Source organism: Rattus norvegicus, chromosome 5, assembly GCF_036323735.1.
Source record: "Rattus norvegicus strain BN/NHsdMcwi chromosome 5, GRCr8, whole genome shotgun sequence".
In the NCBI taxonomy this organism is placed as follows: domain Eukaryota; kingdom Metazoa; phylum Chordata; class Mammalia; order Rodentia; family Muridae; genus Rattus; species Rattus norvegicus.
The window spans coordinates 167,885,769-167,909,099 of NC_086023.1; the positions used below are offsets into that span (position 1 = coordinate 167,885,769).

Here is a 23,331-nt window from a genome sequence, read left to right on the forward strand (position 1 = left end):
TGTTTTCCAGTTCTCTGTTCCCTGGCCCGTGAGTGGGACGAGGGAGATGGCTGTGCCCATGTGTCCTCTGTATTTGTGAGGGACGTCCCCTTTGACGTGTTGGGCTTCTCCCACAGTAGGGTAGTACAATTGCCTACAGAGGTAGGTTTGGTGGGCAGTAAGGGAGTGGAGGGAGGGGCTCACAAGTCTAAGAAGAGAGGCCTGGACTGGAGTCTAGCTATGTGAATGAGCCTGCTTCAGTGCTGGGGAGACCCTGGTGGTTGTCTATAGGGATCTGAGGCAGGGGAAGACATCCAAGAGGGCTTTCCCTGCCCAACCCCATCCTCAATTTTCAGCTTGTGAATTCTGGGGATTCCAAAACGTCCTCCTTACTTCATATGGGAACTCTGGTTCAGTTCCCAGGACTGACCTTGTGGTCCCCTGAAGCCTAAAGGTCAGAGGCAGGATGGAGCCAGAGCTCCTGTCAGGGTAGGAGGGCCGAGGACTGGGAAGGGAATCCCTTGAGCAGGCTAGTCCAGTATCGAGTCGGCCAGAGGGAAATGACACCCTAACCCCCACTATGTAGCCCTGGTTGTCCTGGAACTCACTGTGTAGACCAGGCTGCCTTTGAACCCACAGAGATCCCCCTGCCTCTGCCTCTGGAGTGCTGGGATTAAAGGCGCTCAAGGTGCTGTTTAAAGGTGTTGACTAAATTAAAAAGAAAATTGTGGCCCGCCCTTAATTAGGAGCCCTTCTCTGGAGCCTACAATCTGGCTTGGTCTCTGCTGTGTCATACTGAGAGCAGAACCTTGGCTTGGCTGGAATGTTGCCACACCTGGCATTGACAGCCTGAAGCTGTGTTAGTCAGCAGGGGGCTGAAGCTGGGAGCCCTGGCTGGGCGGGTGGACTAGGAAGTGCCTGGAAAAGCCATTGAAGGGGAGCCGGGGCTTCTCCCCAGATCCTAGTCAGAGGAGGCCCCCAGAATGGGCAGAGGCGGGTCATTGTCTATATGCCCTGAGATTCGTGGCTGTACGTAGGTACGTATTTTCCTGTCTTTATCAGCAGTAACTGGAAATATTTCCACGTCTTGACCACCCGCTGTCAGGAATCTGGGTCTTGACGTCCTCCGGGACCCAGTTCCTGTCATCTCCCCAGGGGCAGGTTGGCCACCTGCTGACTGCTGTTCGTAAATCCAGAACCTTTTCTGTCACAAGAGCAATCAAACTAAGATTGGTTTCTTCCTGGAACCCACCCCTCCCCCAAGACTGACCGGGCCCGCATTCCTCCACGCACCTCTCCATTGTCTGATACCTGGTAGCAGTGTGGATGTGAGTAGATCAGGTCTGGCATCGAGTTACACAGGCTTCAGGCCCTGGCTGGGCGTGTAACCTTTGACAGTTTACTTTTCTGAGCTTCACATCCCTCTAATGGAAAGTGAGGATGAAGGGAGATGACCTCAGTGTAGCCCCTGGCAGAGGAGGAGGAGGAGGACCACTCGGTGCAGATCGGACTTTCTGCTGCCTCTTCCTCCCTGCCTGCCCGCCTCCTCCTCAGTCACAGTCTAAACCATCTTCCTCTTGTCTGTCTTCTTGATCATCTCTTTTCACGCTCTCTCAAGCCACTCTCTCTCTCCTTGCCTAGTTAATAAAACATACAAACACTGAGCTGGCAATATGGCTCAGTGGGCAAAGGCGCACGCCACGGATGCTGGCCGCCTGGATTTGTCCAGGCCCATTCCAAGGCTTTGAATGAAGTCGATTAAAAAGTTAGGCCTGGGCTGGAGAGATGGCTCAGGGGTTAAGAGCACTGACTGCTCTTCCAGAGGTCCTGAGTAATTCCCAACAACCACATGGTGGCTCACAACCATCTGTAATGAGATCTGCTGCCCTCTTCTGGTGTGTCTGAGGACAGCGACGGTGTGCTCATATAATTAGACCTTTCAAAACAGAAAGAAGTATTAGTCCAGCATGGAATGTTCAGCAAAGGGAGCAGATTGAAAGGCTGGAGATGAGTTGGAGGCTCTGAGTGGGTATAGCACAAGTCCTCTTAGAACAGACTTCCCTCTGACCGCTCACAGACAGCTGACCAGAGGAGCTGGGGAGACCAGTTAGCAGGCTACCGATGTCATCTGTCTGAGGAACCATCGGGACAGCAGCCATTGCTGAAGCTGCAGGTCCTGACTCAGCCGTGTACACACACACACACACACACACACACACACACACACGGAGGCAGGCCAATCCTGTGTGTGAAAGAAAACAAAAAGGAGATGAAGCGGGGAGTTTAATGTCATCCTCACCTACATAGTGAGTTGGAGGCCAGCTTGGCCTACACAAGTCCATCTTAAAACTCCCTTTCCTGCCCTCCCCCCAAAAAGAAAAAGGGAACCCATACACCCACTCCTAGTCGTGGCCGGAATGATTGGTTGATTCGGGCACAAGCCATCATTGTGTGTGGAAGCCCTTGAGGTGGCTGGACAAGATGACAAATCAGGGCTTAGCGGCTGAGTCTTCCTTAACTGGGAGGGACTGGGAGGGGCTGGAGGGCTGATAGCTCACCGGGGTGGGGAGCATTTACTGCTCTCTGGTTTCCAGCCCCCACCTTGGATGGCTTGAAACCGCCAACCCGAAGCTCTTTTCTGGCCTCTGTGCAGACAGACAGACAGACAGACACACACACACGCACACACACACACACACACACACACACACTGGGGAGCTGGTGTAACAGGTAAAAGTGCTTATGGAAACAGGCTAATGACCTATTCCTGAAACTCACAGTAGAAAGTGATAATTTATTCCTAGAGGTGGTTCTCTGTTACACACACACAGAGTTAAAAAAAAAAAAAGCTAGACTGGAGAGATGGCTCGGTAGTTAAAAGCACTCACTAGCTGTTCTTGTAGAGGACCCAGGTTCAGTTCCCAGCACCCACATGGTGATGCACCGGCTTCTATAACTCCAGTCCCTGGGTCTCCAAGAATGTCCTCTGGCCTCCCCAGGATGTACGCTCACATGATATGCATAAATGCAAGCAGATGGGCATACATAAAATAAACTTCTTTTTTTTTTTCTTTTTCTTTTTTTTTTTTTGGAGCTGGGGACCGAACCCAGGGCCTTGTGCTCGCTAGGCAAGCGCTCTACCGCTGAGCTAAGTCCCCAACCCCTAAAATAAACTTCTAAAATCTTGCTGGGGAGGGTGTTTCAAAACAGGGTTCCTCTGTGTAGCCCTCTCTGTAGCTGGCCTCAAACTCAGAGGTTCCCGTGCCGGTGAAGTGCTAGAATCAAGCGTGTGGGCCGCCACTGCCCAGCAAACTTTATAAATCTAAAACAAACAAACAAAAAACCTGGGCAGTGGTGGAGGAATCCCAGCACCCGTGGGTGGGGTGGGTGGAGGAGGCAGGTAGGTCTTGAGTTCAAGGCCAGCCTGGTTTACGGAGCCAGAGGGAGTTCTAGGAGGTACAGGCCTGTAATCCTAGCTACTCTAGGCCTAGAGATCAGAGAATCACAAGCTTGAGGCAAATTAAGGAGGTGAGGAGGAGGGAGGGATTGGTGGCTGCCTGCCTGCCTGCTGAGCTCTGGTTGACTCAGGCCGCGTGGGATTTCTGTGCCAGAGCAGACCTGAGGAAAAAGCCTGAGAGGAGGCAGATGTGGTGTGGCTTAGTCTCCGAATCCGGAAGGTTGAAGTATGTCAGCATGCTATTCTCACAACTCTCTGAAGGCCTGAAGTATTTAAAGATGAAAACCGGGGGAAGCTAGGCACCGGTGGCTCATGCCTGTGATACTAGCACTAGGGAGGCTGAGGCAGGAGGATTGCTCTGAGTTTGAGGCCTGCCTGAACTATAGAGTGAGATCCTGTCTGGCACCGCCACTCCAAAAAGGGGAATCTGTAACCCCAGCCTGTCAGAAGGCCGGGCCAGGGAGTGTGGAGAATTGCCTGGAAGCCGTGTAGAGGCTGCGCTTTTCCCCGGGAGGGGAAGAGGGGAACAGAAGCCAAGGGCTGAGGGAGCCCAGGACGCTGTTAGAAGGTGGAGAGGTTGCATGCCTCCTGCTCACGGAGGGAAACTTGACCCTGCAGGAAATGGGAGAGTCAGGGGTGAGAGCGTGTGGGCAGATCTGGGAGGAAGAGCCGGCTGCAGATTGGAGCAGGGCCAGTCACGGGAAGCCCCAGCTGCCCTGGGTGTGTGGTGGACGGGAGGTGGAGGTGGGAGCCTGTGAGCTTCTTGCTGGCTTCTGGAATTATTATTATTTTTTTTAAATGGAAAAAGCAGGAAGTGAAGTAGAACTGCACTGGGGCCAGGCCATTGTGCGGTAAGCCCTTGGCAGTTAGATGCTAAGAAGCTGACAGCCCTCTAGGAGGCAGGAAGAACAGATACATATAGATAAATATGGTAAATTCAAGTACAAGTCGCCAGGCAGAGGGTGTGTGTGTGTGTGTGTGTGTGTGTGTGTGTGTGTGTGTGTGTGTGCGTATCTCTGCGTGCACACGAGTGCGTGCACATGCCTGCGCATGTGTGTCAGTGAACAACCTGCTTTAGACTCTTCTGTAGCTCTGTGCTGGGCCTACTTGAAGCCTCGGATAGACCTTAGACCTGAGAGCAGAGGGCCCAGGCAACCAGGCTAGAATGCTTATCAGGGTGTTCCGATGTCAACTGAAGAACAAAACCAAGGCCCTTTTGGGGAGCTCTTTCTGCCAGAAAACCCCTGGTAGCCCTGGTCCACTGCTGATTGTCTGGTCTTGGGGGCAGGGTTCGTTTCCCTCTGCATTCCTTGGAAGCAGGTAGTGGATACTCGGGAAGGTTGTTCGAATGAATTGGCTAAGGGAAGCAGAGGGAACGTGGTGGGAGAAGATGGTGGATGTCCAGAGTAGTAGCCTGAGTGTTATGTCCGTCTGTCTGTCTGTCTGTCTGTCTGTCTGGAGCCCATCCTGACCCCACGTCTCCACCCTTCACCCACAGGTATGCCACCATGCCGACTGCCAGCAGCTGCACCACCGGGGGCCTCTGAACCTGTGTGAGATCTGTGACAGCAAGTTCCACAACACCACGCATTATGACGGGCATGTCCGATTTGACCTGCCTCCGCAAGGCAAGTCTGAGACCCAGCCCCACCCTGGAACTCTCCCAGAACCCTGGGTCTGGGCGGTAGCAGTGTTTGGGTGGTGGTTGGACCCTCAGTGGGGTCGTGAGAACAGCAGGAGAATGAAATACAAAGCTTCAGGTCCATCTCCTCCCCTCCCACAGCTGTCCCTGCGCCCCTGGCCAGGGTCAGCCCAGAACCCCCTTTCTTCCCAAGTCTGCGTATCCTTGGGGCCACCAGGAGCTTCTCTGGGCAAACTCCATTGGCCTAGGAGAACAGATGTGATAGCCACCATGTTTGGGAGGGTACGTGGAGGAGGGATTCAGAATCCCCTCCTGTTGAATAGAAGCTATCTCTAACTCTGACAAGACACCCAGACCAACTGTCACGGATCCCAGCTGGCAAGAGAGACAAAGGGACTCTCCACTCCCCCAGGATTCCTGGGACTTTAGGTGTGGTCTAGGCAGAGGGGGAGGGGAGGTCTTAAAGGAAGAGCGGTGACTTGGTCCCTGTCTGGGACAGCCCGTGAAGCATGGCCTTGTTACCCTCGTGCTATAGAAAGGTAGCATGTCACTGAGGTGACAGGTGGGTTTGTATTTGGGATGGGGCATCACCTGTGTATGCTCACAGAGCCTGTGGTCCTTTTGGGTGTGTGTGTGGGGGCATAGATAATAATGTTTGATACAGAACTGTAGGGCTTGAACCACCGGGGACAGAGGAGCTAGGGAGACCAAGGCTCTGTGCCTCTGCAGGAGGCCATATTTAAGGGCTACGGATGGACCATACAGGGAGCAGGGACATAACCCCGGCTCCCTTTCTCCAAAGGTTCCGTCCTGGCCCGGAATGTTTCCACACGGTCCTGCCCTCCACGAACCAGCCCTGCTGGGGACCTGGAGGAAGAAGACGAAGGCTATACCAATGGAAAAGGGTAGGTGTGGTCCATGGGCAGAGCCATCATCCTAGAAGTAAGATACATCGGGGACGTGTATGTCAGGGTTCTCTGGAGGAGGACCCTCCCCACCCCTGAAACCGCCCCAGACTAGGCCAACAAGCCCAACTGGCTTGAACTAGTTAACCGTTGTGTGCGACTCCGGTCTTGGCCACCAGGGGGCGGACAGTCCCACATAGGCAGCAAGCGGGGTAGAAATGTATCCAACTGCTTCCAATTGATGAGGGGTGGGGAGCCTAGCGAGACTCACGTCCCACGCTGGTGAGGACTCACCAGCACCTCAGCGTCTGCTTCCCTACAGGGACCGGAAGAGCGCCGGCCTAAAGATCTCTAAGAAGAAAGCAAGGAGGAGGCACACGGATGTAAGGAACCAGGAGGGCTGATGGCCCTGTCTCTTCCAGGCCTTTTCCTCTCCTGAGGCTAGTCTCCCCGCTCTGAACGCTAGGGGATGGGGTCTGGAGTGAGCATGGCCCTCCCTTGCCTCCCTACCCTTCAGCTCAGAGCTGCCAACCTGGCCCAAGTCTGGAGGTGGGCAGGAACTTCTCAGGCAGGTAGAACATCAGGAACCTCTCTAGGAGTATGGCTGGGGAGATCTCTGGCCTTCCCTCCCCGTTGAGATTTTCATCTGGATGGTGACGTTTGGAGGAGCTAACAGCCCAGTGTCCTCTCAGGACCCAAGCAAGGAGTGCTTCACCTTGAAATTTGACCTGAACGTGGACATTGAAACAGAAATCGTGCCGGCCATGAAGAAGAAGTCACTGGGGTAGGGCTTGAGGAGGAGGTGGGGAGGGAAGATACGGCTCCTTTGTCGGGGTTTCCAGTCTCTGCAGTGTGTGTGTGTGTGTGTGTGTGTGTGTGTGTGTGTGTGTGTGTCTGTCTGTCTGTCTGTCTGTCTGTCTGTCCGTCTGTCCATGTGCATGCATGTCTGTCTGTGCATGTGCGTGTGTGTCCACTCCCATGCATCTGTGCACCACTCCTTCAGGCAGGCCTGCGTGGATGTCACACCTTTACAAGGCTCACCTGTGTTCTCTAACCCTGACTGTACAGCTGTGTCTGAGAGGGACTTGTAAAGCTCTGGGGGCAGGTGTGTGTGTGTGTGTGTGTGTATGTTGCTTTTCTTTGTAATTGGGGTGTCAGCTGAAGCAGTGTCTCGTTGGGCTGGGGAGCCGTATGATTGTCCTCCTAAAACATTCCTTCCTGGGGTGCAGGGAGGTGTTGCTGCCTGTGTTTGAGAGGAAGGGCATAGCACTGGGCAAAGTGGACATCTACCTGGATCAGTCCAACACACCCCTGTCCCTCACCTTTGAGGCCTACAGGTTTGGGGGACACTACCTGCGGGTCAAAGGTGAGCAGAGCCACAGGCCCCCGTGTCTTAGTGGGATGGTTGGGGCCTCCTGGATACAGAGCCCTTCCTGGGCTCGGGTTCCTATTGGCCATGATCCCGAGCAGGCTCATTAGCATACAGGTGTCTCTCCTGGGCATTTGTCCTGGTGCTGGCAGGGTGGGGCTCCCAGGGAGGGTTACTGGGCCTGGACTGAATCCTCAGGGAAGAGAGGACGAAGGCCCTATGTCTCCCATATGTGAGCACTGAGGACTTCTTGTCCCCCCAACATGCCACCCCAGCCAAGCCGGGGGACGAGGGCAAGGTGGAGCAGGGAGTGAAGGATTCCAAGTCCCTCAGTTTGCCAGCCCTGAGGCCCAGTGGGGCTGGGACCCCTGTGTTGGAACGTGTGGACCCTCAGAGCCGTCGAGAAAGCAGTCTGGACATCTTGGTGAGCAGGAGGGAGGGCTTGTGCGGTATGAGTGGGGCTGGGAACCTCCTCAAGGAAGACCCATCCTGGTTCCTACCCTACCATGCTTCTGCAGGGTTGTGGCTGTCTGTGAGGACCTCAGTTTCTCCATGTGTAACTCTAAGGTGATAGGATTTGTCTAGGGCCCAGGGAATCGGCACATGGAGTATGTTTGTCTGTGGGACAGGAAATGAGCACATTTGTGTGGGGGAGTGAGAATGTCTCACTTCCAGAAGGGAATGTTTCATGGATCTTGTCTCTTCTTCCTTTTTTTCTTTTTCTTTTTTTTTTTTGTTTTTGTTTTGTTTTTGTGACAAGGTCATACCATGTAACCTTTGCTGTCTTTGAACTCTATAGAGAGGAGGCCTGGTCTCAAAGTCCTGGCTCTGCCTCCTGAGAGCTAAGACTGAAGGTGTGCCCCACCCACTGGGGTTTGGGGTTATTTTTTTGTTTGTTTGGGGTTTTTTGTTTGTTTTTGTTTTTCTGAAGGGGATGGTGAAGGCAGGATTTTTTTTGTTGTTGTTGTTTTGTTTTTTGTTTCTTGTTTGTTTTGTTTGTACAACCTTGGCTGTCCTGAAACTTGCTCTGTAGATCAGGCTAGCCTTGAACTCAGGTGTGCACCTAGCCACCTGGGTCTTCTTTTTCTTTTCCTCTTTCTTTCTCTTCTTTTGGTTTTGGGTGTTTAATTTTTTTTTTTTAAAGAGATTTATTTATTATACATAAGTACACTGTTGCTCTCTTCAGACACCAGAAGAGGGCATCAGATCTCATGACAGATGGTTGTGAGCCACCATGTGGTTGCTGGGATTTGAACTCAGGTCCTCTGGAAGAGCAGTCAGTGCTCTTAACCACCGAGCCATCTCTCCAGCCCCAGTGGGACCTTTTGAAGCTCTGACTGTCGGTGCCACAGAGTGGTGTGTGTGTGAGTGAGAGAGACACACAGAGAGATATTCTTCCAATTCCTGCCTGTAGTCAGGTGGTCTGGGGCAGTAGTCCAGGTAGGTTGGACCTGTGTCAACATCTGAGTCTCCGGGGAGGTGGTAGCCTAGGACAAGGATCAAGGATACAGAGACCCTTTTGCCTGCTTGGTTGATCTGGGGCTCTTGAAACCCTGGTGTGGAGCTGTCAGGCCGGTGGGAACTGCACCTGACCGTTCCTCCCTCCCTGGTCAGGCTCCTGGCCGCCGCCGTAAGAACATGTCTGAGTTCCTGGGGGATACGAGCATCCCTGGGCAGGAGTCCCCCGCACCTTCCAGCTGTTCTCTGCCCGTTGGCAGCAGCGTTGGCAGCAGCGGCAGCAGCGAGAGCTGGAAGAACCGGGCGGCCAGTCGCTTCAGTGGTTTCTTCAGCTCCAGCCCCAGCACCGGGGCCTTTGGTCGGGTATGTAGCCCCGTGGGTTCGGTCTAAGCAGAGCAGCCAGCTAACCCAGATGCTGACCCTGGCCCCTGCCCTGGGTCTCCTCACAGGAGGTAGACAAGATGGAGCAGCTGGAGAGCAAGCTACACGCCTACAGTCTCTTTGGGCTACCCCGGATGCCCAGGAGGCTGCGCTTTGACCATGACTCCTGGGAGGAAGAGGAAGATGATGAGGAGGAGGAAGATAATTCAGGCCTGAGGCTGGAGGACAGCTGGAGGGAGCTCATTGATGGCCATGAGGTCGGTGTAACTAGGAAAACGCCCCGCTTGGCTGGCTTAGCGGTAGAGGATCTGTTAAGCAGCAGATGTCTTAACAGTAACAGCCCACGTGCTCGGGACGGTGGCCTTCCCCTCCAGATCTCTGTGTTCCTATCAAGAAGATGAAGAGGTTGCATGCCGGGTTGCACACCCTCCCTGACTGTTTCCACACACCAGAGGCTGCTGGCTAACCTGGTTCCTTCCCTCCCTGCCTCTAGAAGCTGACCCGTCGGCAGTGCCACCAACAGGAGGCGGTGTGGGAGCTCCTGCACACAGAAGTCTCCTACATCCGGAAACTCCGTGTGATCACCAACGTGAGTGTGGGACCCCCCCCCCCCCGACCCATGTTGCTTCTCACGTGCGTGTACAGGCCGACTGCATGTGCATGAGCCCTCGCTAAGCTGGGCTCTCCTGGCTGGGTTTGGAAACAGGCAAGTTAGTCAGGGCGAAGAGGGGATTCCTTCGAGTGCCTGGGAGGGGACTTCCCGCTTGTTGGTGAAGCCAGTTTAACCCAGGTGAGGTCTCAGTTGTTCAAAGGCTGCTTCTGAACTCCTGCTCTGCGTCAGGTTCCCAGGGTTGGCCACCCTGGGCAGGACAGAATGGATAGCACTTAGGGGACGTAAGCTGGGAAGAGTACTATGGCTTCCTGAAGAGAGACTGAATCAGGGCAGAAGTGACCCAGAGCATTCCATGTGTGCTGGGAAGACATTCTCCCCAGCTCTCCTTCTGATAGGACAAGTCAGGGTGACCCCCTCGCTCAGTTGGGCCATGGAGGGCTGTAGTTTCCGGGTGTAGAGGTCCAAACACCCTCTTCATCTCTGGGTGCTTATGGGCCTTTCCGGGAAGGGGTAGCTAAGAGTCTGGGTAAGACTTCGGGGCCGGGACACCACCCCTACACGACCCTGCTGCAGTGTCCCCTCCCCCCACAGCTGTTCCTGTGTTGTCTTCTTAACCTGCAAGAGTCGGGGCTCCTGTGTGAGGTGCGACCTGGCCTGGGGCGGCGGCGGGGGAGGTACTAGGAAAGAGGCGGGGCCTAGCCGGGGGCGGGAGAGGGGCGGGTACTAGGTACCTGGTCTGGGGCAGTGGCGGGGGAGGTACGGAACTTGGGCGGGGCTAACCCTGAGGAGTGGGTGGGCCGGGGTGGAGCCAACCCACACTAATGTTTGCCCAGGTGGAGGCTGAACGCTTGTTCAGCAACATCCCTGAGCTCGCCCGGCTGCACCGAGGCCTGTGGAGCAGCGTGATGGTGCCGGTGCTGGAGAAAGCGCGGCGGACGCGGGCGCTACTGCAGCCCAGCGACTTTCTCAAAGGCTTCAAGATGGTAATGGGCAAGGATACGGGAAAACTCCCAGGGCTGGATCCTGCCTGCCCATCTAGTTCCCACTGACCTTAACCCCAGGTTACCTCTGTGGCCAAGAGAGGAAGTAGTAGGTGTTGATGACCTGGGTTTGAGTCCTTGCCACCTAGCTATGGGGGTGGCTCTCTCTGAGGCTTAGAACCCTCTCCTGGAAAGGATTCCTTGCTGGGGTGGTATGGGAAGCCCCTGGACCCCTGGGATCCGGAGGTAACAGGTTGTTCGCCTTGAGCCAGTTCGGCTCACTCTTCAAGCCGTACATCCGATACTGTATGGAGGAGGAAGGCTGCATGGAGTACATGCGCAGCTTGCTGCGGGACAATGATCTGTTCCGCGCGTACGTCACGGTGAGGGCCTGGGTGCAGGACCTTGGGCGCAACTGGATAGGGCGGGTCCTGTGGGGGGCGAGGTTAGAACTGAGCTCCACCCCCTTCCCATAGTGGGCGGAGAAACACCAACAGTGCCAGCGGCTGAAGCTGAGCGACATGCTGGCCAAGCCCCACCAGCGGCTCACCAAATACCCACTGCTGCTCAAGTCCGTACTGAGGAAGACGGATGAGCCCCGCGCCAAGGAAGCCATCATCACCATGGTAACCTGAGTGTGAGCAGAATGTCCCGGGTTCCATCTCTCCCAGATCCTAAACCCCATCACCTATCCTCAGATCAGCTCTGTAGAACGCTTCATACACCACGTGAACACGTGCATGCGGCAGCGGCAGGAGCGGCAGCGCTTGGCGGGGGTGGTGAGCCGCATTGATGCCTACGAAGTGGTGGAGGGCAGCAACGACGAGGTGGATAAGGTGAGCCGGAAGGAGCCACTGGTGTCCTGAGAGCACCGGCTTCTCAGAGGGGGAGGATGCTGCAGATCTTCCGGTTCGCACCTGACCCCTCTGACTTCTGCTCTCACGTATGTAAAGTTCCTGAAGGAATTTCTACATCTGGACCTGACAGCACCCATGCCTGGCACCTCCCCTGAAGAGACGCGACAGCTGCTGCTGGAAGGGAGCCTGAGGATGAAGGAGGGGAAAGATAGCAAGGTGACCCCAGGATACCCACCCTACAAGCCTTGTCCCACTTGCTCTTTGTAGGTTTTCTGTCCTTCCTGAGGCTCTCCCAGGTGGCCGCGGGTCAGTGGTTTATAACTGCCTAGCTAGTTACATGGTAACTGCCCTAGTTTGCTTTTCATTGATATGGTCAAAAGCCATTTGGGTAGGAAAGAATTTCCTTGGCTTTCCTGAGGAGAGCCAGAGCAGGATCCCAGAAGCAGGAACTGAAGCAGAGGCCGTGGTGGGATGTTTCTTACTGGTTTGCTCGGCCTGCTTTCTTACACAACCCAGGGCTAGCTACCCAGAGATGCCCCTGCCTACCGTGGGCTGGACCCTCCCACATCAACCATTAGTTAGGAAAATGCCCCAAAGATTGGTCTACAGACTAATTTGATAGATGTGTTTGTCTCCATGGTGGGCCCCTCTTTCCTAGCTTGTCTCAAATCGACAAAGAAACTAGCCAGCATGGTGACCTAAGAACAGGGGACAGATGCCATAGGACGAATGCCCTCCTAAAGTTTACAAAGTATGGGCTGGAGAGAGATGGCTCAGTGGTTAGGACCACCAACTGCTCTTCCAGAAGTCCTGAGTTAATTCCCGGCAACTACCTGGTGGCTCACAACCATCTGTAATGGGATCTGATGCTCTCTTCAGGTGTGTCTAAAGAAGATATAGTGTGCTCATATACATAAAATAAGTCTTTTTTTTTTAAAGATTTATTTATTCATTTATTATATATAAGCACACTGTAGCTGTCTTCAGATACACCAGAAGAGGGCATCAGATCTCTTTACAGATGGTTGTGAGCCACCATGTGGTTGCTGGGAATTGAACTCAGGACCTCTGGAAGAGCTCAGTGCTCTTAACCACTGAGCCTTCTCTCCAGTCCTATTTCTTCTTTTTAAAAAAGATTTACTTCTTTATGTATGTTTTATGTTTATGAACACTCTACCTGCATGTACACCTTCATGCCAGAAGAGGGCATTGGATCCTATTACAGATGGTTGTGAGCCAACAGGAGGTTGCTAGGAATTGAACTCAGGAGCCAGTGCTCAGCTGAGCCATCTTTCCAGCCCCTCCCCTTCTCTCTCTCTCTCTCTTTTCGGAGCTGGGGACCGAACCCAGGGCCTTGCACTTGCTAGGCAAGCGCTCTACCACTGAGCTAAATCCCCAGCCCCTCCTCTTCTCTCTTTATGATGGATTGAGTCCAGGTCCTCAGGATTGCTAAACAAACCCTGTAATGTGGTGGCACGCTCCTAGGGTGTTTTTTCTCTTTTCCATTAAACAATGGAATATTTAATGTTTAATAATTTATTACATATGATTATGTATAATCATAAATTAATACTATTTAATAAAACTTTTTGCAATAGGGTCTCATGACCCTCAGAATCACAGTATAGTTGAAGCTGGCTTTGAATTCATTTTGTTGTTTTGCAACAAGGTTTCACTATGTAACCTCTGCTGGCCTGGAACTCCCTATGCAATCCAGGCTGGTCTCAGAGATCAGCCGTCCTCTGCTTCCCAAGTGCTGGGATTAAAAGTGTGAACCACCGGGGTTGGGGATTTAGCTCAGTGGTAGAGCGCTTGCCTAGGAAGCGCAAGGCCCTGGGTTAGGTCCCCAGCTCCAGAAAAAAAGAAAAGAAAAGAAAAAAGTGTGAACCACCATGCCCTGCTTGGGCTCCTTTCTCTGCCTCTCAAGTGCTTAGACTAAAGGTACAGGACACCATGCCTGAATACTTACTGTTTTGTTTTTCCCTGAGACAGGGTTTCTATGGGTAGCCCTGGCTCTCTGGGAATTCTCTCTGTAGACCAGGCTAGCCTTGAACCCAAAGCTAGGCCTGCTTCTGCCTTCCAAGTGCTGGAATTAAAGGTGTGCACCACCACTGGCCAGATCACTTACTTTTTTTTTTTAAAAGATTTATTTATTTATTATATATAAGTACACTGTAGCTGTCTTCAGATACACCAGAAGAGGGCATCGGATCTCTTTACAGATGGTTGTGAGCCACCATGTGGTTGCTGGGAATTGAACTCAGGACCTCTGGAAGAGCAGTCGGGTGCTCTTAACTGGTGAGCCATCTCTCCAGCCCGTTTTTTTTTTTTTTTTTTTTTTTTTTTTTAATATTTTATTTTTGAGTTAAATCATAAGTATGCATATCCTTCTTTCTCGCTCCTTTGTTTCTTTCTCAGACAAGGCCTCCATTAAAAAAAATATCGTCTTTTAGTTTTGAGGCTTAAAGCTGGAGAGATGACTCAGTGGGTAAGAGCACTTGCTGTTCTTCTGAAGAAGCCCCAGAGTTCAATTCCCAGCATCCCCAGAGCCTTCTGGATTCGTAAATCAAATACGTGTGCACATGCACGCGCACGCATGCACGCTGGCTTACTGTTGATATGCCTTGACTGGCTCAGTGCTTGGGCACTTCTAAATTTCCCCACAGCTAACAAACTCTCCGCTCTGGCATTCCTGACTTAACATCTCCTAAATCTGTATCTTATCTCTGCTGCCCAGGCTTCTTCTGGGCAGACGCCCATCTTTGCTTCTGGGCAGCTTTTCCAGGGGCTGCTTTCCTTCTTGTACCTACATTTTGACTGTTACTGTCTCCTGTTCCTTCCTGTGTGGTCTGTCCTACCCATCTCATGGTGTCCTACATTCTCTTATGGCGAACCCTCTCTTCCAAGGCCCGCCTCTTTCATCTGCTATTCTATTGGTTCTTTATTGATCAATCAAAAACCAGGAGAGATGGCTCAGTGGTTAAGAGCACTGACTCCTCTTCCAGAGGTCCTGAGTTCAAATCCCAGCACCCACACGGTGGCTCACAACCATCTGTACTGGGATCTGCTGCCCTCTTCTGGTGTGTCTGAAGACAGCTACAGTGTACTCACATATATGAAATAAATATTTACCAAAAAACAAAAACAGTTGGGGACAGGGACCTTAATTGTTTGGACATACAGATTCCTGATTTTGGGGGCCGGATTAAGACAAAGACCAATCCTAATTAAGAAAATATACTTCATTAAAAGACGAGTTTTAGGGGTTGGGGATTTGGCTCAGAGGTAGAGCGCTTGCCTAGCAACCGCAAGGCCCTGGGTTCGGTCCCCAGCTCCGAAAAAAAAGAAAAGGGAAAAAAAAAAGACGAGTTTTATGAAAATCCTTTTATGATAGGAAAGCGTTTGACAAAAACTGAGCTCCCAGAGGCCACTGGGCTCAGTGGCACGTGCTATCAAACCGTTGCTTGGTCCCTGTGTCCCCACAAATAGATATATACAAACCAAAAAGCATCTGCCTGCTGACATGCAGGGCTGGAGAGATTGCTCAGTCATTACAGGCACTGCCTGGGTTCAGTTCCACAGTTAAACGATAATTCTTAGCTCCGTGGCACTGGACATGCACGTGAAACACACCCATGCAGGCAAAAACCCACGTGCATAAAAACAAAGGCCAAACTGCTTTTAAGCAAATAAGTAAAATGCAAGTAGATCTTTAAAACAAAACAGCAAAGGTTTGCACCTAGCCCCAAGAGCCTCCTGTGGGTGACTCTGACTCCGGTTTCCCCACCACCACCACAGATGGACGTGTACTGCTTCCTGTTCACCGATCTACTCTTGGTGACCAAGGCTGTGAAGAAAGCGGAGAGGACGAAGGTCATCAGACCACCGCTCCTGGTGGACAAGATCGTGTGCCGGGAGCTTCGGGACCCTGGTACGGAATTCTGCCCCTCTGCTCCCGGACACGGGGCCGCCATGGGCAGGGGCCAATACTAACTCAGCCTTTCGGTGACCAGGTTCCTTCCTCCTCATCCACCTGAATGAATTCCACAGTGCTGTGGGGGCCTACACATTCCAGGCCAGCAGCCAGGCCTTGTGCCGGAGCTGGGTGGACACTCTTTACAATGCACAGGTGAGAGAAGGGTGAGCCATGGGGCAGACGGACCCTACTGCACACGGCTCAGAGAGGGCAGCCGGACCCTGCTGCACACGGCTCAGAGAGGGCAGCCGGGCTCTGCTGCACACGGCTCAGAGAGGGCAGCCGGGCTCTGCTGCACACAGCTCAGACTGTGCGTGCTCACTCAATCTGCAGAACCAGCTACAGCAGCTGCGCGCACAGCTGCTCTGTGCACAGGAGCATCCGGGCACCCAGCACCTCCAAAGCCTGGAAGAGGAGGAAGATGAGCAGGAAGAGGAGGGCGAAGAAAGCGGTACCTCAGCTGCCAGCTCCCCCACCATCCTTCGAAAGAGCAGCAACAGCCTGGACTCTGAGCACTGGTATGTGTTCCCAAGGCTGCATGGTGAGCTTGGGCCTCGGGCCTATAACCCCAGGACTTGAGAGCTGAGGCAGGAAGGTTACCTCAAGTTTTTGTCAGGCTTAGCAACAAAATAACTTGTGTCAACAAAGGAAAAGAAAATGGATGGCAGGGGCTGTGTGAAGGAGGACCACAGAGAGGAGGTGGGGGCAGTGATTGGGATGTAAAGTTAATAAATAAATAGATAAATTGGGGGGGGGGGGAGAAAGACAAACAGACTTATAATCTACCCAGCAAACCAAGGTACATGACTCAATCCCATTCCAAAACTTGAGAGGTGGAGGCAGAAGGATTGCCAAAAGTTTGAAGCCTGCTTGATCTCTGTAGTGAGCTCCAGGACGGCATTACCCAGACCAGGTCACACACAGGGACCATGGGGACAAGTCCCCTAGTGGGGTCATCTGGCTCAGCACAGATATGCTCTCTGAATGGTGGAATCATATGAACCCAGTGGGAGTCGGGATAGCTCTGTCTCCTGCTAGGGTCCTGGCACTGAGGGCAGTTTTCAATACACTCCATTCCACCTGGCTGCCTGGAGACTGCAGGTGTCACCCGGGTCAGGACGGGATACTGATGTTTGGTTATGCAGACTGTAAGTCTGAGCTGCTAGGGCTCCGGCTGCTTTATTAACTCCCTTCTGTCCCCCACAGTGCCTCAGATGGCTCCACTGAGACCCTGGCCATGGTCGTGGTAGAGCCCGGGGAGACACTGTCTTCCCCCGAGTTTGACCGCGGTCCCTTCAGCTCCCAGTCGGACGAGGCCTCTCTCAGTAACACTACTTCATCCATCACTCCCACCAGTGAGCTGCTACCCCTGGGCCCCGTGGACGGCCGGTCCTGCTCCATGGACTCTGCCTATGGCACCCTGTCCCCCACTTCCCTTCAAGACTTTGCGGCTCCACACCCTGTGGTTGAGCCAGTACCCGTGCCTCAGACCCTCTCACCCCAACCCTCACCCCGCCTCCGCCGCCGCACTCCGGTTCAGCTGCTCCCTCGCCTGCCCCACCTGCTCAAGTCCAAATCTGAGGCTAGCCTCCTACAGTTACTGTCAGGAACCACCACCAGCGTCTCGCCCCCAGCTCCCAGTCGCAGCCTCTCAGAACTGTGCCTGATCACTATGGCCCCTGGAGTTAGGACTCAGAGCTCCCTTCAGGAAGGTGGGCCTGGCTGGAATTGTCCAGGGGCGTGTGGCCCCTGCCAGGGCCCTCCGTTGTCAGAGTCTGAGAATAGACCCAGCCACAAGGCTGGGGGACCAGCAGATTCTGCCAGAAGGAAGTGCAGAGAGATGCCTTGTGGGACTGTGCCAAGGGTGCAGCCGGAGCCTTCCCCAGGGATCTCTGCTCAACACAGGAAGCTGACCCTGGCCCAGCTCTACCGGATCAGGACCACCCTACTGCTTAACTCCACGCTCACTGCCTCGTGAGTGGCCCGGCTAGGGGAGGGACAGATGGCTCTGATGGCACAGATAGCACTAAGTCTTGGTAATGGGGTAGTGACAGCCATGCCTTCACGTATCAGCCTTTTTCAGTTGAATGGGGAAAAACTTTAGACTAACATAGTACCAGGCGCGGCTACCTCTAGTAGGCCATAGTGGAGGGGAGAGGGGACCATGGAAGAGGGTGGGTTAGCTAGAACCACTTTATGATTGCCACCAGCCAAGGATGGACTTTTCTCCCCACCCCTTGCAGGGAGGTATGAGCTGGAGACCCCTAAGGGTGCCACTGATGAAGGGACAGCAGAGAGAGCTGCCTTCTGGGGATACGGCACCTGCTTCACTGCTGCCTCGGAGTGTGTGGAGACCAAGGAGACCCCCCAACAAGGGCACCACTGTCTGAGGACATCAGAGAGCCCACCTCCCGGAGGTCACAGCACCTGTTTGGCTGCTCTGTGTGTGTGTGTGTGTGTGTGTGTGTGTGTGTGTGTGTGCGCGCGCCCGCGCGTGTGCCAGAGCGCCAGGCAGGATGGTTTCCGGATCACCTCAAGGCCGATTTGCACTTTGCCGGACTGGATGGAATGGAGAAGGGCCCTGTAGAGCTCCAGGCCTTGGCTACAATGCTCCACCCCCTTGTCCAGGCAGCCCCTTGTCCTCTGCTCTTGATGTTGCCGGCCCTGATCCTCTGGGCTGGGCTCCAAGGCTGGGCTCTCACCGTCACCTTGGTTTGGGCTCATGAAATGAGTCCGTATCCCTCCTGGTCATGCTGGCCTCTGAGGCTGGGGCTGGGCTCTGTCAAGCTGCGTATTTATTGACTTTGGCTCTTCTATAAAGACTTGTATATACTCCCCTAGAAAGAGTCCTGTGGTTCCCTCCTTTGTTCCCTGCTTGGGCTGGGCTGGAGGGCTGTGTGTCTCGCCAGCTGTAAAGGGGCCCCTGTGGAAGATAACAGGCCAACATCCCAAGACCACCCTTGTTTCCTGCCACAGCAGAGAGGCTGCTAGTCATTGGAGCCTCTGCGAAATAACTTCTGGACCCTGTCCTTGCTGAATCTTCTAGACTCCAGAATCTAGAGGGTATTCCTTAGAACTCAAGGTTCTGTCCATCTCAGCGCCCATACCCAGCTATTCTGGAAGACGTATGTGTCCTACCTAGGTTGCCCCACCCTGTCCCAAGTACTTGAGGCCCGGATAAGAGTTGCTTGCTCTGGACTCTCCAGCAGTGGTTCTCAGGGCTGGAGCTAGACCCAGGGTAGAATCAGGACGCAGCTTTGTGGTCTTAGTCAAAGCTTGTGTCAACTTCTAGTATGCAGTGTGCATGCACCACACCAGCGGAGAGGGTCTCCGCCTGGTAGAGGGGCATATTCCCACAGCTTCGAAAAAGTAGCAGACCCCACCCTGGCCATCCCCTGAGGGAAGCTGTTCTGGAAGGCGCGGGCGGGCAGGCAGGCTGGCTCTAGTCTAGGAACACAGGGGCTGGGCTAGTGGGGAAGCCCCGGGCTACACAACGAGAGCAGTGCTCGCAGGGCCCAGGCGGTACAGACCGCAATGGAGCAACGGCCGCGGGGCTGCGTGGTGGAGGTGAGTGGGGTCGCAGGAGGCCAGAAAACAGTCCAGAACCCGACCTGCAGCCCTGGAGCTAAGCCTCGAAGGGAGGGTCTAGGGGAGCTTCTCAACGCTGCCGAGTTCCCAGCGGGCCCGGTTGCCTTCACCAACGACCTAGTTAGAGGCTCGGGCGCGCCCTTCCGCTGAGAGGAAGCACAGGCTCCCGGGGAAAGGGGTCTGGGGGCCTCCACCTCTCAGAAGGCATGGCTGGGGGCAGGGTGGCCGAGTCTTGCTGGGTAGAAAGGAAATGGGCAAAGGTGGGGAGGGAGGCCTCCTCTGCTGTTCATAAGCTGGTTTTGTAGACAGGGAGAGGGAAGCTATTCCCACTCCCCTAACCCTGTTCCGCCCAGGAGCCCGAGAAGTGAGTTTACTCGGGCAAATGCTAGGGCTTCAGGAATGGAGGAGGTGCCTAGGAGGGAGAGGTCGCCTTCTGGGGCAGCCACAGCTGGGTCAGCTGCACGTGTTCTCCAGCCTCTGTTCCTACCATCGCTGCTGCTGCTGCTGCTACTGCTGCTTGGTGGCCATGGCCAGGGTGGTACGCCCGGCAGGTGTGACTGTGCCAGTGAGCCACAGAAGAGGTATGGCCAGCTTTGTTGCAGGGGCTGCCCAAAGGGTAAGTGTCTGGAAGGGTAAAAGGCAGGGAAAAGGAGGGTAACCCGAGAGAGGGTCAGGTAGGGTGAGACAGGCTAGGGATGGGGTCCAGGGAGGTTGGGTGGCAACGGGCGGATGAGAAGAGCCAGAGATAGGAAGGGAGAGAGAGAAAGCAAAGTATAGGCACACAGGTTCCAGGAGCCGTTGACTCTAAGCCTTGCCTGTGTCCCACAGGACAGTACATGAAGGCCCCCTGCACAGAACCCTGTGGCGACTCCTCATGCCTTCCCTGTCCTCCGGGCACCTTCTTGGCCAGAGACAGCCACTTTAAGACTGACTGTACCCGCTGCCAAGTCTGTGATGAAGAGGGTAAGGGGGTGGCCTGTCCAGGACTCAGGGGACAGGCTCTCGAGGACAGTCCATGGCTTGTCCTGGATGAGAGAGGACGGAACACAGGTTCCATCCACCACCACATATCGTGCCTTTCGCCTTTCCCCTGTGTCCTTCCTGTCTCCACGTGGCCTTGGCCTCTGGTCAGTCATGAGCAGCCTACTTATTCTACCTGTGGGGTTAGCCAGTGCCGCTCTCCCAGGGAGGTCATCCCCTGCTTCTATGTGGTGGTCAGTGGCTCTGACACCACGTCCCCTGTTCCTACATTCCTGCACCCCCTCTCACAGCCCTTCAGGTGACCCTGGAGAATTGCTCCGCAGAGACGGACACTCACTGTGGCTGCCAGTCAGGCTGGTGTGTTGACTGCTCCACCGAGCCGTGTGGGAAAAGCTCACCTTTCTCTTGTACCCCCTGCTCAAGCTACGAACCTACAACATACCGTGAGTACTCTACTCTGGGCTGTCTGCCTCCGAGGCCTTTTCTTTCAACTCCGTTCTCTCCCGTCCTGACACAAGCCATCTTTTGGTCTGCAGGGCCCTGCCCGCCTGGCTTCTACATACACGGCAATGGCTGCGCGTCCTGCCCCACGTAACTTACTGGCTGTGCTGGGCCCGAGGGAGGGGAGGCTGGGAGCAGGGTGGAGACTTGGGGAATAGTTGTTGCAGGTTTAGAGGTGGGAAGAGATGTGGGTGGGGCAGCTTGGCTCCGCCGTGGAAGGGGCGCTTCCGGGCAAGCAGAAATGGTGAAGGGTTGTGCGTATACATTAAAGGGAAATATATATTTGCTTTCGCCCCGAATCTTCCTTATCCCTTCCCCTCCCATATTTGGGGGTAGATTTACGGTTTATTTGCTTACGCAGATAGGGCTTTGAAACTTCGGCTAAGGCTGGATTTGCTGCTAGCACTTGGCAAGCTGAGGGATTTCAGGTTTACCCTCTGGATGTGGCTGGCACTAGGATGTTCTTCCCAGGGCTTCAGTAAGGGGAACGGGTACCCAAGCCCTTGAGTACCTGTTGCTTCCCAGACACTGACTCCAGGTGCGAGGGCCACCACTCAGGAACTGAAGAGGGATTAGTGATGGTTATTTTTTCAGCAACACTTAGAGAATGTTTGGGGGCAGGGTAGAAGTCCACCCCTTGCAAGATGGGGTGTCGGCAGTGCCTCGGTGTCGGGCAGTGCCGGGAGCCTTCAGCCCCGCCTTACTCCTTTGCAGGAGCTTCAGCAGCGTTTGCCCTAAGGCTTGCACTGCTGTCTGTGGCTGGAAGCAGAGTAGGTGAAAACACTGGGGCTTCTGGTGGGAAGGCTGGGGAGGGCCAGTGTGGGGCAGGGTGGCCGCCAGCCTGCTCTCACCAGCTACTGTTTTGTCAGTGTTCTGGGTCCAGGTGCTTCTAGGGGCCTCGTTCCTTCTTGGGACTGTCCTGATCTGTGCATACTGTCGGTGGCAGCCTTGTAAGCCCGTGGTCACTGGTAAGTCCATGCATGTAGTATACATACATGTACTATATGCACGCATTACAAAGAGGCCTAGGGTAAGGATGGGTGCTCTAGGGCCCCGGTAACTTGGTGCAGAAGGGGAGACTGAGGGAAGGAGTGTGAGGTGAAGAAGAATCCAAGAGGTGCTGGACTAGCCCTTGCCTAGGTGCTTACCAGGCCCTCTCTGTCTCTATTAGCAGACATAGCTGGGATGGAGACCCTGGCCTCACCACAGGTAATTATCACAGTCCTGCGAAGAATTCTGGCTCACGGAACGAGGAGAGTTAACATGTGCTAGCTTGATTGCTATCACAGGTTAGACCCTAACAGACAAGTATGCTAAGGGCTATCAGTGGAAAGGACCATCCCCAGCACCTGCTCTCAAGTGACCGTCTCTGGGATTCAGACAAGTACCCCAGGCCTAACATTCAGAGGGATGAACACCTCCAAAGGGTTGGGGGATAGACTTCCAGGCAAACACAGAAGTAGCCTTTCTGCTGGGCCACAGGGGCGTGTGTGTGTGTGTGTGTGTGTGTATGCATGTGTGCGAGTGAGCTACAGAGCCTATGGGAGGTGATTCTGCTGTCTGAGCCAGGGGATGTCCACCTGAAGCCAGAGACCAGCAAAGAGGCCTCTCTAGATTCACATGACTGACTTGGCCCCTCTCACCTTCCAGACTACCCATTTCTCAGCATCAGACAGCGCCCACACCCTCCTGCCACCCCCAGGCAGTACTGGGAAAGTCTGCACCACTGTCCAGTTGGTAGGCAACAACTGGACCCCCGGTTTATCCCAGACTGAGGAGGTGGTCTGCAGGCAGGCCTCACAACCCTGGGATCAGCTGCCAAACAGAACTCTTGGTAAGAGAGCAAAATGGCTTAGGCTTCCCCCTGTCGTCCCAAGTCCAAGGTGGGAATGTTGTTTCACGGTCAACTTCCTGTCCTCAAGAGTGGTGGCTGTCCTGCCTAAAGAGGTCTATTAGGTCCTCTGTTGAAAAGTATCCTCACATCTCTGACCCCACCTCAGGCCCTCCTCTGGTACCTCCGCTCTCGCCAGCGCCCCCGGCAGGCTCTCCGGCTGCTGTGCTCCAGCCTGGCCCGCAACTCTACGACGTAATGGATGCGGTCCCAGCCAGAAGGTGGAAGGAGTTTGTGCGCACGCTGGGGCTGCGGGAGGCAGAAATTGAGGCTGTGGAGGTGGAGATCTGCCGCTTCCGAGACCAGCAGTATGAGATGCTCAAGCGCTGGCGGCAGCAGCAGCCTGCAGGCTTGGGTGCCATCTATGCGGCCCTGGAGCGCATGGGGCTGGAAGGCTGTGCTGAGGACCTTCGTAGCCGCCTGCAGCGCGGCCCGTGATGTGAGGTCCATCAGCCACTTTGACCCTTGAAGGAGCCTTAAGTATTGTTACTTATGCGTGTAGACATTTTATGTCACTTACTAACCCCCTGCCGTGGTCCTGCGTAGCAGGGCTGGCTGTGTCTCACCCCTGCTTACCTGCAGGGAACTCCAGCTAAGGGAAGAGTCATGGAGAAATACCAGAAGGGGCCAAGTGATTGGTTTGCTCAGCTGTTAATTAGCCCGAGTTTGAACTTGGTATTAAATTTCGTCAAAAAAGCAACTGCTGGTGTTTCAGTGGGAGTTAAGGGTGTTAAGTGGAGCTCTGGTTCTGTT

General features: G+C 54.2%; 2 protein-coding genes across 12 annotated transcripts in view; both read left to right on the forward strand.

Annotated features, from left to right (window-relative positions):
* The window catches only part of Plekhg5 (pleckstrin homology and RhoGEF domain containing G5), a 43,500-nt gene extending 25,039 nt beyond the window's left edge, over positions 1-18,461 (forward strand). For 7 of the 8 annotated variants that reach the window (XM_039109738.2, NM_201272.2, XM_039109735.2 and 4 more), the window contains 20 exons: positions 4,935-5,064; positions 5,881-5,983; positions 6,306-6,366; positions 6,676-6,767; positions 7,213-7,349; positions 7,628-7,776; positions 8,967-9,173; positions 9,260-9,448; positions 9,685-9,780; positions 10,396-10,446; positions 10,638-10,787; positions 11,057-11,167; positions 11,261-11,410; positions 11,483-11,620; positions 11,738-11,857; positions 15,440-15,572; positions 15,655-15,770; positions 15,951-16,135; positions 16,824-17,591; positions 17,861-18,461. In XM_039109738.2, coding sequence (XP_038965666.1) covers positions 4,935-5,064; positions 5,881-5,983; positions 6,306-6,366; positions 6,676-6,767; positions 7,213-7,349; positions 7,628-7,776; positions 8,967-9,173; positions 9,260-9,448; positions 9,685-9,780; positions 10,396-10,446; positions 10,638-10,787; positions 11,057-11,167; positions 11,261-11,410; positions 11,483-11,620; positions 11,738-11,857; positions 15,440-15,572; positions 15,655-15,770; positions 15,951-16,135; positions 16,824-17,591; positions 17,861-17,870 — 3,096 coding nt within the window. In that variant the 3' untranslated portion in view covers positions 17,871-18,461. Of the gene's footprint in view, positions 1-4,934; positions 5,065-5,880; positions 5,984-6,305; positions 6,367-6,675; positions 6,768-7,212; positions 7,350-7,627; positions 7,777-8,966; positions 9,174-9,259; positions 9,449-9,684; positions 9,781-10,395; positions 10,479-10,637; positions 10,788-11,056; positions 11,168-11,260; positions 11,411-11,482; positions 11,621-11,737; positions 11,858-15,439; positions 15,573-15,654; positions 15,771-15,950; positions 16,136-16,823; positions 17,592-17,860 lie in introns of those variants that run through there. The other variant, XM_039109740.2, reaches the window with a different exon arrangement.
* A 147-nt stretch (positions 18,462-18,608) lies between these two features.
* On the forward strand, positions 18,609-23,284 carry Tnfrsf25 (TNF receptor superfamily member 25). 4 transcript variants are annotated; one of them, NM_001137644.1, is made up of 10 exons: positions 19,018-19,184; positions 19,680-19,821; positions 20,034-20,168; positions 20,477-20,629; positions 20,723-20,777; positions 21,402-21,457; positions 21,557-21,655; positions 21,859-21,896; positions 22,338-22,521; positions 22,688-23,284. In NM_001137644.1, the coding sequence occupies exons 1-10, from the start codon at positions 19,152-19,154 to the stop codon at positions 23,014-23,016; spliced, it is 1,224 nt and encodes a 407-aa protein (NP_001131116.1). In that variant the 5' UTR covers positions 19,018-19,151; the 3' UTR covers positions 23,017-23,284. The 4 variants fall into 4 exon arrangements, with proteins under 4 accessions (XP_006239535.1, XP_006239536.1, XP_038966579.1 ...); XM_006239473.5 differs by having other exon boundaries at positions 18,609-19,821; positions 22,688-23,278; XM_006239474.5 differs by having other exon boundaries at positions 18,609-19,821; positions 21,862-21,896; positions 22,688-23,278.
* The last annotated feature ends 47 nt before the right edge of the window (positions 23,285-23,331 follow it).